Source organism: Hevea brasiliensis, chromosome 3, assembly GCF_030052815.1.
Source record: "Hevea brasiliensis isolate MT/VB/25A 57/8 chromosome 3, ASM3005281v1, whole genome shotgun sequence".
Classification (NCBI taxonomy): domain Eukaryota; kingdom Viridiplantae; phylum Streptophyta; class Magnoliopsida; order Malpighiales; family Euphorbiaceae; genus Hevea; species Hevea brasiliensis.
In genome coordinates this window covers 112837849-112850941 of record NC_079495.1, presented here as the reverse complement: position 1 = coordinate 112850941, position 13093 = coordinate 112837849, and the positions used below count along the sequence as shown (strand labels likewise).

General features: G+C 36.1%; 1 protein-coding gene across 1 annotated transcript in view; it reads right to left on the bottom strand.

Moving 5' to 3' along the window:
- Window positions 1-244: 244 nt before the first annotated feature.
- The window catches only part of LOC110633141 (DNA repair RAD52-like protein 2, chloroplastic), a 33271-nt gene continuing 20422 nt past the window's right edge, over window positions 245-13093 (bottom strand). Inside the window, exon 4 of the mRNA XM_021781641.2 lies at window positions 245-516. Within this exon, the coding sequence (XP_021637333.2) occupies window positions 379-516 (138 nt within the window). The 3' untranslated portion in view covers window positions 245-378. The remainder of the gene's footprint in view (window positions 517-13093) is intronic.

Below are 13093 nucleotides of genomic sequence, written 5' to 3'. Positions count from 1 at the left end.
TGTACATGTTTCACTTGCATTTTGGGCACTTCTAAATGTACCATGATCAGACCTTTTCATAGACTGATCTTGGAAAATTATTCCAAGCTCCAATAGCAGAAGGTTGTTCTCGCTATTGACAAATTTATGTTAATAATCACGTATTTTATTTCAATTATTTTATTGAAAAATATTGCTTCCCATCTTATAATCGACTAAGAAACTCTTTTCTTCTTCGACCAAAAAGAAACTCTTTCTTCGCAAGTGAAACAAACCCAAACTGGATTATGCAGGATATTTACACTAGTTTGAAGGGTGGACATTAAATACAATCTTCTAATATCTCAAAAGAGCAATAACTAGAAATGCTGAATGTCCCCTCCTTGCAGTCTATAGCATTTATTCATCATGATATAAATACAAGCCAAGACCAAACCGGGCACATGCACTGCAAAACGCTAATTCCTCTGCTGCAGCAACAGGATCTACCAGGGGTGCATCACTGGATGAAACTGTCCCAGTTGACTCGCGGTATGCCTGTATCCGCAAGCAGCAAAGCACTACAAGTAAGTCGCAGAATGGAACCAAAATGGATGTCTATAGCCCACACAAATTAAAGCAACTCAAAAATGCACAAACAATAAAAGAAGACAATATTTTTCCTCCTCAATGAACATTATAAGGTAAGAGTTTAGAAAAGTACATTGTGATTAATAATTAGGTTTGTTACATGAATAACCATATGGCATTAAATTAATGCTGTGTTCATGACTACTTTATTTCTACAATAGAACTTTATTATGGAGAAAAATAAGTGAAATATGCATACAATAGTATTGTTGTTCTCAAGAATATTAAAAATATCATTAATAAAGCAGCATAAAATAATTTATTTCATTCCATAAGAATACTATTTAAACATAAATTCAATGGTATTAATCAAAATTATACAAAAATCACAACAATGATTTCTCATACTACTAAAACGACACATAATACAGTTCAAAATAAATCAACTGTCAAAGGAATTTCATGACTATTTTATTTCTATAATAGAACTTTATGGAGAAAAATAAGTGAAACATGCATAAAATAGTATTGTTGTTCTCAAATATATTACAAATATCATTAATAAAGCAGCATATAATAATTTATTTCTTTCCATAAGAATCCAATTTAAACATAAATTCAATGTTATTAATCAAAATTATACAAAAATCACAACAAATGATTTCTCATACTACTAAAAGTCACACATGATGCATTTCAAAATAAATCAACTGTCAAAGGAATATACACAAGATGCATTTCTAAACTTTTCCCAAAATATTGTTTCAATCTTCCTCATTTTAGTCCCCATCTTGAACTGAAACATTAACGCTTTGTTTGATTTTAGGGAAGTGAGAAATTGTAAAGAAACGAACAGAAATACATTTTTGCCCTTTATTTGGGTATTAAATATAGGAAAGAAGTAAGGGAAATTAGACTTCCAATTTTCCTCCCAACTCCACTTTTTATTTCCTTTCATTTTGGTAGAAAATCAAGGGAAATGGAAGGAAATAGCTGAAGTAAACTTTAAATTACAGATATATACCAACAAAAAAAAAGTCATTTAATAAGGACATAACAATGAATTTAAGTTGAAATTCTTCGCTTCTTTGCAAGAAATCAAAATAACATGAGGAAAATTTAAATTTACTTCTTTTCTCTTTCTTTTCTTTCCCTTCATATAATTTCCTTGCAGTTTTTAATATACAAACAAATCATAAATCTCACAGATACTCCACTAAAGAAACTAGTGTCAAAAATTCTAAGCATGGTTAATGAAACTAGAACAAATATGATACATAAATTAACCAAAACGAGAGAGGGATAGGAGAGAAGATATTCACTATAAATCAAACAGAAAGTTTAAAGACCAAAAATGTTGCAGGCAGCTATCAACTGAATATGGTTTTATATGTGAAGGATTGATACCCAAAGTTGCATATGCTTAAATCCATACAAAGTGAATCCTACTTAACTAGGAGTAAGTTCTAACACGAGTATGACAAGACACTAGTAAAGAAAATAATTATTAAATAAGATATTGTTAGGGTTTAGGAAACCCTAATAGAGAAGAAATAGGGTAGAAGAAGAATAGAAGAGAGAGATAATAAAATAGAGAAATAGAGAGAGAAAAGAGAAAGAAATTGTTTTTTTTTTTTTTCATAGTTCATGGATGAGAATTACAAGGTAACTGCTGAGATTTTATAGCTATAGCTGCTATAACTGCCTAATTCCTTAGTTGTCACTATAACAATCTCTAGCAATATCAGTTACAACAGAATTACCAACTGCTATTGCTTTTCTTGCTCATAACCTCCTCTAGAACATCTACAAACAACTATACTCATCTACATTACTTCCTATCTTTATTCCTATGCCTCTTTCTATAGTATGCAACAATACCCCCTTCTGGAGCACTTTCTTGTCCCCAAGAAAGTGAACAATCTGGAAATTAAGCAGTGATGAAACTTTTATCTTCCCAAGCAGCATCCTCAAGTGGAAGATTAACTCATTTAATGAGGCTTTGTTCAACCTGTTGATCACCTCTCAAAACAACTCTGGTTTGTAACCCCTCTTCAGGAGCAACAACCAACTGATCTTCATGGTAATGAGGCAGCTCTCTGTAAAGTGACAGGTCTGAATCAATCTTAGGGAAGGGGATTGAAACAGAATTCTCAGAGAACTTCAGAGAAACAGTGAGATTAGGTGAGAAAAGAATAGAACAAGATGAGAAGAGAAAAAAAGCACAGAGATGAGAGAAATTATTATTGAATAGCATTCTTTGAATGAGTTGATATAGGTATGACTCTTCCTTTTATACACAGCAGTAACTGCTTCCTAACAACTCCTTAACAATCTCCAGACAACCAGAACTACCTCTAACTACTTGAGGCCTTTTGGTCCAAAAATTGTTACAGGAGTTTTCCTCCTATTCTAACCACCCGACCCCTGCCACTATCTATTCTTTTTCCTTCTTCTATAATATGTAACAATACCCTCCCCAAGAGAATCTTCTTGTCCCCAAGAAGATAAAAATTCTGTAAATTGAGCCAGGAAGAATGATTGATCCCCAAATTAGCTTCTTCTGCTGGAAGTTGAAGCCACTTAGAAGGCCATGAAGAACTTGCAAGTTATCCCTGGTAAATCAGTTGAAGCAAAAGTGGATGTAGCAAAATTGTGACCAGAACTACTACTGAACTGGGGAAGTTGTACACAAATTATCTCTCATCCATTGACTAGATTGTATTTTCTTCCTCTGTCTCCTCCAAATTTCAAATTCCTTTTCTTTGAGCAGTAAATGATTGTGGTATCTTAAAAGACACATTTTCTTCCTCTTTCTACTCCAAATTTCAAATTCATTCTCTTTGAGGATTATATGACTACATGATGTCAACTCATTTTTACTATCCCAAAAATTGCGATGCTCCTTTCCACATGTCTCTTCTTCATAATATCCAGCTGCATATTCCCCTAGAAAAATCTTGCTAGAACTAAAAGGGAATCGGTGGTCTAGCTTCACAAAAAAGACATGTTCAAGAGATTCTGAATTCTTTTTCTTCAAAATTCACTTCAGATTACCTCCTATTTTCTCCACTACAAACTCTGGTTGTCCGTCATCCTCTTCCCCATCATTTTCCTCCTTAGAATCTTCATTCATACCAAATATATCAGCAAGAAAATCCTGCTCCTGCTCCTGCTCAGAGCCCTTGTCATTCTTATTGAAACTTCACTGCAAGCATTGTGGTCTTCATTTGATTTGTCATAATTTCCAAGAAGTTGATCTTCATCAATTATATGTTCATCTTCATTCTCAACTGCTGATCCATTGCTAACAATTCCTCCTTGCTGCTGGTTGACTTTCTCCTTCGGATTAGGGAGAATACCCTTACTCCCAAGGACAGCAACAGAGTTTCCCACTTCTTCATTTACTCCAGAACCACTTCCTTTACTTTTATCAGGCAAAGAATCCCCAAAAATGGCTCGCAACTACTCTCTGATCATCCTTCTAATCTCTATCGCACTCTGCAAGGTATGCTGCTTCATTTCCTCCCTCAAATCATCCCTATCCTTCTTGGATTCTGCCTGCAAAACCCTAACTAATTCCTCCAACTTAGAGATCCTTGAGTCTTGAGTAACTATCCCAGATCTAGTCATTCTTGTGATACCAGTGGAATGGATTGGAAGCAAAACTCACACGTAAAGAACTTCAAGAAGCAAAGAAAATCAGGAAAAGGTAGAAATTTGATTATAGGGAAACAGAATAAGAAATCAAGGAAAGGAAATTTTGAGGGAAAATAAAAAAAATGGGAAGAAGAAATTAGGGAAAAAGTGGAGGAAGAAACATGTTTCTTGAAATGCAAGAAGTGAAAAATTAAAGAAGAAAAATAGAAGAAAGAAATTTCATTCAAGAATTTCAAGAAAGAAAGAAGAACAGAAAAGAAATTTGAATAGAGGAAATGGAAGAGAAATAGAAGAAAGGAGGAGAGGAAGAAGAAGAAGAGGAAGAGAGTGAGAAGAAAGAAAGAATTTCAGGGAAGGAGAAAGAATAGAGGGAAAAACCTGGAATTGAGGAGACTCCCATTTATCTTCTTATAATTGCGACTTCAGTAAGAAAGTTTGGAAGCAATTCCACCTCAGAACCAAGCTCTGATACCAAATATAAAGCGACAGGTCTGAATCAATCTCAGGGAAGGGGATTGAAACAGAATTCTCAGAGAACTTAAGAGAAACAGTGAGATTAGGTGAGAAAAGAATAGAACAAGATGAGAAGAGAAAAAAAAGCATAGAGATGAGAGAAATTATTATTGAATAGCATTCTTTGAATGAGTTGATATAGGTATGACTTCTTCCTTTTATACACAGCAGTAACTGCTTCCTAACAACTCCTTAACAATCTCCAGACAACCAGAACTACCTCTAACTACTTGAGGCCTTTCCCTCCCAAAGTTGTTACAGGAGTTTCCCTCCTATTCTAACCACCCGACCCCTGCCACTATCTATTCTTTTTCCTTCTTCTATAATATGTAACACTCTCTAACAAGAGTAACGCCAACTCCCAATTTCTTTTTGAGCATAGAAACATGGAAGACAATGATGGATAGATGAAGATGCAGGTAAGGCCAACTTATAAGCTACCTTTCCAAACTTTGCTATTTCTTCAAAGGACCATAATACCAAGCAGATAGCTTAAGAAATTGTCTCATAGCCACTGAAGCTTGCTTATAAGGCTGAAGCTTCATATAAACCCAATCTCCTACCGCAAATTCTGTCTTTGTTTTGTAAAAGTTTAGAGAAAGAAAGGGAAGATTTTGGAAATGAATTTCTTGATTATTCCCCCAAGCAATGGATTTACTATATAGTTGTGAAAATACATCAATTTAGGTAATACAATCAATATCCCTATAATTAATCCTACAATCAATATCATGACTTACAAAATCAATCTATTCACACAAAGTCAACATTCTAATACCCCCCCTCAAGCTAGAGCAAATATAGTCAATTCAAGGTCCTTTAAGCGATTTAGTAAAGATGTCCGCCAATTGGTCATTTGAATTGACAAAACTAATAGCAATACATCTTGAATCAATTTTTTGCTTGATGAAATGACAATCCACCTCTGTGTGTTTTGTCCTTTCATGAAAAACAGGATTGGAGGCAATATGTAACGTTTGTAGATTATCACAAACCAATTTCATCTGTTGAAAGTCCCCACACTTAAATTCTTGGAGAAGTTATTTTAACCAGACTAGCTCACAAGTGGCTAAAGCCATGGCTCGGTATTTTGCCTCTGTGCTTACCTAGCCACAACATCTTGCTTTTTACTTTTCCAAGATATTAGATTTCCTCCAATTAGGACACAATACCCTGAATTACACCGTCTATCTAAGGGAGAACCTACCCAATCTACATCAAAATATCTCATAATTTGATTACACCCTTTGTTTTCATACAACAGTCCTTGTCCTAGGGCTCCTTTGATGTATCTAAGGATGCGAATTGCTACATTCCAATGACTATCACAAGGAGCTTAAAGAAATTGACCAACCACACTTACAACAAAAGAAATATCTGGTCATGTGATTGTGAGATAGTTAAGCCTACCAACTAGTCTCCAATAGTTACCAGGATCTTTTAGTGGCTCCCCTTATCCAGGAACAAGTTTAACATTTGGATCCATGAGAGCATCCACATGTTTTCAATCTAACATGCCAATCTCTTCTAGTATGTCCAAAGTATATTTTCTTTGTGAAATAGCAATACCTATCTTGGACGGTGCCACTTCGATCTCTAGAAAATACTTTTAACTTCCCCAAAACTTTAGTCTAAAAGTGACTAAACAAATTCTACTTACGTTGAGAAATCCTTTCATGATCATTATCACTTATAAGAATATCATCAACATAAACTACTAAATAAAAGCATTTACCACTATCATTATGACGATAAAACACTAAATGATCAACTTCACTTCGAAGTATCCAAACTTTTTGATAACAGCACTGAATTGGCCAAACCATGCACTTAGGGATTGCTTTAAGCCATATAAAGATCGTTGTAGTCAACACACTAAGCTAGAATCCCCCTGAGCAACAAATCCTAGTGGTTGATCCATATACACTTCCTCAGCCAATTCCCCATGCAAGAAAGCATTTTTAAAATCCAATTGATAAAAAGTCCAATGATTCATGGAAGCAAGAGAAATAAGAAGTCGAACATACGCAATTTTTACCACCGGGGAAAAAGTATCACTATAGTCAAGACCAAAGATCTGAGTGTATCCTTTAGCTACAAGGCAAGCCTCAAGCCAATCAATTTTGCCATTAGGACCAATTTTGACTGTATAGTCCCAACGACAACCAACAGTGGATTTGCCCCATGGCAACAAAACCAACTCCCAAGTACCATTATTATGGAGAGCAGATATCTCCTCTATCATTGCATTACGCCACCCTGAATGTGATAATGCTTCCTTAACATTCTTTGGGATAGGAACATTAGACAAAGTAGAAACAAAGGCAAAATGAGAAAGGGATAAATGATCATAACCTAGAAAATGATAAATAGGGTGAGGGTTGCCAAATGAACAAATAACTTTTCGAAGAGCAATGGGGGAAGTAGTTGCTTCTGCTTGTGGCATGACCGATGTATGAGATGGTAGTGGTGCAAGAGATAAGTCACTTGGATTTGGTTGCGTACCTGTATCATCGAGAGGAATAGTATGTGGGTTAGCAGAAATATTGGGGGGGGGGGGGGGGAGGTCGTCGTGTGTAGACCTAAAGAGGAGGTGGGGTGACGTTTGGAGTAGGAACACTGCAAACTGGTAAAGCCTAAAAAATAGTGCTCTGGTGTATTGTATTTTGTGAGAAGTATGGTGAATCTTCAAAGAATGTTACATCTGCAGAGATGAAATGTTTGTTTGTAGTTGGGTCATAACATTTGTAATTTTTTTGTAGATAAGAGTATCCCACGAAGATACATTTAATAGATTTTGGTTGAAGTTTGTCTTTTCCCTGGTTAAGATTATGCACAAAACAGATACAACCAAACACATGAGGAGAAAGAGGGTAAGGAGTTTGATCTGGAAACAAAATGGAATGAGGACTCTAATTTGTAATACAAAAGAAGACATACGATTAATTAAGTAACAAATAGTAAAAATAGCATCCTCCCGAAAACAAAGTGGAATGTGATAGTGTATGAGTAAGGTACATGCGGTTTCAATAAGATGCCTGTTCTTACGCTCTGCTACATTTTGTTGAGGAGTATGAGCAAAAGATTGATGAATACTCCCTTGAAACGACATGAAGGTTTGAAAGGGAAGAGAAAAATATTCTCGTGCATTGTCACTACGTAACACTTTAATGGAAACACCAAATTGATTGCGTATCTCAACACAAAAATTTTGAAAGACGGAAAACAATTCAGAACAATTTTTCATCAAAAATAATCAGGTGCAACTAGAATAATTATCAACAAAGGTAACAAAGTAATGAAAACTCAAAGTTGAACTAACACGACTCGGACCCCAAATATCTGAATGAACAATATCAAACATGAATGCAACTCGATTGTTAAGTCTTCTAGGAAAAGCAGAAAGGGTTTGCTTTCTAAGTTGACATGACACACAATTTAAAGAAGATAAGTGAGAGAGATGGAACAGATTTCAGAGTTTGGTGATACTGTGATGGCCCAAATGGCTATGGAGAAGATTAAGAGAAGCATTTGAAGTAAAGGCAACTGAGGATTCTGGTCTGGAAAGATAATACAATCCTTATGACTCACATCCTTTGCCAATCACCTTCCCCGTACATCGGTCCTACATAAGAACAGCGTTAGCTAAAAATGTGACAGAGCAATTAAGTTGTTTGGTTAACTTACTTATGGAGATAAAGATTATATGGACACTCAGGAACAAATATATTGAGGTTAAAGGAATAGACGGAAGAGGATTTGTTCCCCGACTCCATTAATCACAGTTTTTGATCAATTGGCCAAAGTAATAGTAGACATGGTAGAAGAAGAGATAAGAGTAAAGAAAAGATTTTTAATACTCGAAATGTGGTCAGAAGCACCGAAATCAAGAATCCATGGTTCAAAAGAGGATTGAGTCGTACAAGAAAAAAGATTACCAGACTAGGAGGCACATGTAAGAGAAGAGTAATCGCTGTTTGGTGTATTAGTACCGTAAATATTTTTCACATTCAGCTTAATGAGGGTGACAGCCTTATCATTCGTCATCATTAAAAAAAAAAAAAAAAAAGCTTAGCTAAGATACTGTGATACTGTGTTGCAGTAAAAGAGGATCAAAATAAGAGATCTAGATGCAAGGGATAGCCTAGAAAAGGTCGTTGGAGTCTGGCGAGAAGGCTGGCGCAAGTTTTGGCAAGCAAGGGTTACTAGAGAAGCCTCACATGCCGACATGTGAACAGTAGCGCAGATGCTTGCGGTAGTGCATGGAAAGGAATCCAGCAACGCGACTCCGAAGGTAGGGTCACTGGCGACCGCCGTTGTTGATGGTAGTGGTGGTGAGACTATGAGACACAAACCTGCTTTGCTCCTGAGGCAAAGAGGAAAAAGAAAAAAAAAAAAAAAATAGGGCTGTCACCCTCATTAAGCTCTAATACCATGTAAAAGTTTAGAGAAAGAAAAGGAAGATTTCGAGAATGAACTTATTGATTATTACCTCAAGCAATGGGTTTAATATATAGTTGTGAAAGTACATCAATTTAGATAATACAATCATTATCCTTATAATCAATCCTACAATCAATATTATGACTTGCAAAATCAATCTATTCACACACAGTCAATATTCCAATATGTTCTGCTCTTGTTAGTCTGTTGTCTCATTTTATTCTGAGCTTTCTGCAAATTTTTCTTAAAAAGATGGCTAAGGTGTCATCTATCTTGAAGAAATTGGTCCATAGCTACCACAGATGATTCTTCGGCAATTCCAGAGGGAAAAAGTGGTGGAACATAACCATAAAGTGCCTCAAATGGGGACATCTTAATGGCACTATGAAAGGAGGAATTGTACCACCATTTTGCTAATGATAACCAAATAGCCTAATTAGATGACCATAAATGGATCATGCACCTCAAATATCCATTTAAGTATTGATTCACTCTCTCATTTTGGCCATCCGATTAAGGGTGATAAGCAAAATTGAAAGCAAGCTTCACACCCATTTTCTTGAATAATTCTTGCCAAAAATCACTAGTAAAAATTATGTCCTTATCCGAAACAATATTTGAGGAACTCCATGTAACTTGAAAACATTATCCAAGAAAAGTTGAGCTACTATTGTAGTAGAATAAGGATGAGCCAAAGCAAGAAATGTGAAAATTTGGTAAATCTACACACCACAACTAAAATGACATCGTTGCCTTTTGACTTGGAAAGTCTCTCAATAAAATCCATAGAAATCTGCTACCATACTTGAGAAGGAATGGCTAATGGCTATAACAACCCTAGATAAGCACAATGTTCTGCTTTACACCTTGCACAAGTCTCACATTCTCTCACCTATTTCATCACATCTTACAGCATTCCAGGACAGAAAAAATTTCTTTTTTAACTTCATATTGGTGGCATGAACACCTAAATAACCTTCCATAGGAGAGTCATGATATGACTGCAGTAAAACAGCTTTTGAAGTAGGAGAAGAACCCACATAAATTCTATCTTTGCAATACAGAATTCCACTTTTCAATTGATAACCAGGAATAGCATTACTATCCAAAGAAAGTTGTTGAATCAATCCACTAACCCTCTCATCTCCATCATAACTCTGCACCACATTTTGCATCCAAACAGGTACTACTACCGAATGCGTAACAATACAATAATGGCTTGAATACTCATCCTCAGGCCTCCTTAATAATGCATCTGCCACTTTATTTTCAATGCCCTTCCTATACAAAATTCTTTAGTCCAAACCAAGCAATTTAGAAACATCCCTTTGCTACAAATTAGTATGCAACCTTTGCTCTAGAAGATGCTTAATACTCTTGTTGTCAGTTTTAATGAAAAATTAACCCTACTCAAGGTAATGTCTCCACTTCCCAACAGCAAAAGTAATGGCCAAAAGTTCCTTCTCATAAACTGATAAGGCTTGACTTCTAGGGCCAAATGCTTTAGAAATATAAGCTATTGGATGCCCTTGTTGTTGTAAAATAGCCCCCATGCCCCAATTGCTAGCATCTGTCTCAATTATAAATGGTTTAATAAAGTTTGGTAAGGCAAGGACTAGTGCCTCAAACATGAGCTTTCTCAGTCTATCAAAAGCCTGCTGAGCTGCCTCACCCCATTGAAATTATCCTTCCTCAAAAGGTTAGTTAAAGGCTTGCACATTATACCATAGTGTCTTGCAAACTTTCTATAGCATCCTGTCAAACCAAGGAAACTCCTGAGATCTTTAACCAAAACTAGAGCTAGCCAATTAATCATGACAGCAACCTTTTTGGGATTAGTAGCTACACCCTGCCCTAAAATTATATGCCCAAGATACTCTACTTCAGTCTCCCCAAAGAAACATTTAGATCACTTGGCATAAAGTTGTTGCCATTGTAAAAACTTCTTCTAAATGGTGTAAATGAGAATGTATATCCTTGCTATACATCAAGATGTCATCAAAGAAAACCAAAACAAACTTTCTTAAGAAGGGTTGAAAGATATGATTCATCAGTGCCTGAAATGCGGTAAGAGAATTGGTGAGCCTAAATGGCATTACCTTAAACTCAAAGTGCCCATGGCGAGTTCTAAAAGCAGTCTTTGAAATATCCTGTAGCAACATCCTGATTTGGTGTAATTAACCCTCAACTTTATCTTCGAAAAGATTTTGGGCCCATTTAATTCATTCATTAGGTCTTCAATAATGGGGATAAGGAATTTGTCTTTCATAATTTACTCATTAAGCCTCTTGTAACCTATACAAAACCTCCAAGTCCCATCTTTCTTTTTGACCAAAGAACAAGAGAAGAGCATGAACTAGTGCTAGGCTGAATTATTAAAGATTGAAGCATATCATCTACTACCAGATTGCAATAATCCAGACTGTAAGAATCCCTCACCAATTCCTTTCAGTGACATTGTACTTCCATTCCTTGTAATAACAATTTTAGAAGTCTCAAAATCAAACAAAATAGGATTATGATTTCTCAACCAATCCACCCCTAGAATTATATCAAATCCCCTTAGTTTCAAAATTCTAAATCAAATGCAAACTCCAATTCCTGCATTTTCCATCTAAAATTATGGCTCGTGTCACAAAAATTTGATTTCAAGTCCAAAGCCATTCTTTTATCAAGGACACAAATAGTGCTACCACAATCAATTAATACCACCAGCTACCTATTCTTATGAATCCCCAACATCCTTCTACCATGACTCCCTTCCAAACCATGTGTTATGGAAAGTCAATCACTATATTATTTCTCTGTATATTCTGTATTCTGTATTCCTATTTAGGATTTCTTATTTAGGATTTCTTCCTAATTAGTAGAACACAACTATAGAAATCAATTGTATATATATACCCATGTACAGATTAATTGAAATTAAGGAGAATCATCTATTTCTACATGGTATCAGAGCAGGTCATCTATCTAGGGTGACTACTTGTTCTCACCACTCAGCTCAGGAAAGACCTTGGCCGCCGACCGGCCGTCCCCTCTGATCCGATCGCTGGAATCCAAGCGCGTAAGGCTCACGCGCCCAACTCAAGTTCTCGCCGTTTCTTCACTCGCTAGAGCGTAGAGGCGCGTCCGCCGGCCGTTTCGACTCCGATCAGCATCTCCGGCGTTGCCTCAACCCCCTCATTCCACCACTGTGTGCTGTAGCCTGATCCAGTACACCATTAAAGGACTTCTGAGGTTTGGCTCTCAGATCCTATTTCGGTATTTGCTTGATTTGTGATTTTAGGTAATTTTGCAGCTATAAGCACTTTGGATTAGCATTTCAGTTAGTTTTCTTTGTCTCAACAAATGGCAGACAATAAGAATGTTATTTCTGATGTGATTCCGGTGATGACTAAGATCATGGAACACAAACTTAATGGCTGGAATTGCCTAAAGTGGAGTAAGACTGTTAGGGTTTATTTGCGTAGCATTGATAAGGATGATCACCTTACTAAAGACCCACCTACTGATGATACACGGCAAACTTGGCTAAGGGAGGATGCTCGATTGTTTTTGCAGCTTCGGAACTCGATTCACAATGAGGTAATTAGTTTAATTAATTATTGTGAATTTGTTAAGAAATTGATAGATTACTTAGATTTTTTGTATTCTGGTAAAGAGAATATCTCCCGTATTTATGATGTTTGTAAGGCATTCTACCGTGCTGAAAAAGATGATAAGTCTCTCACGGCTTATTTTATGGATTTTAAATGGTTATATAAGGAACTTAATGTATTGTTTCCTTTTGATTCTGATGTAAAAGTTCAGCAGGCCCAACGGGAGCAATTGGCTGTTATGAGTTTTCTTGCAGGCCTTCTTTCAGAGTATGAGACTACTAAATTTCAAATTCTCTCCAGTTCTGAGATTTCCTCTTTGCATTAAA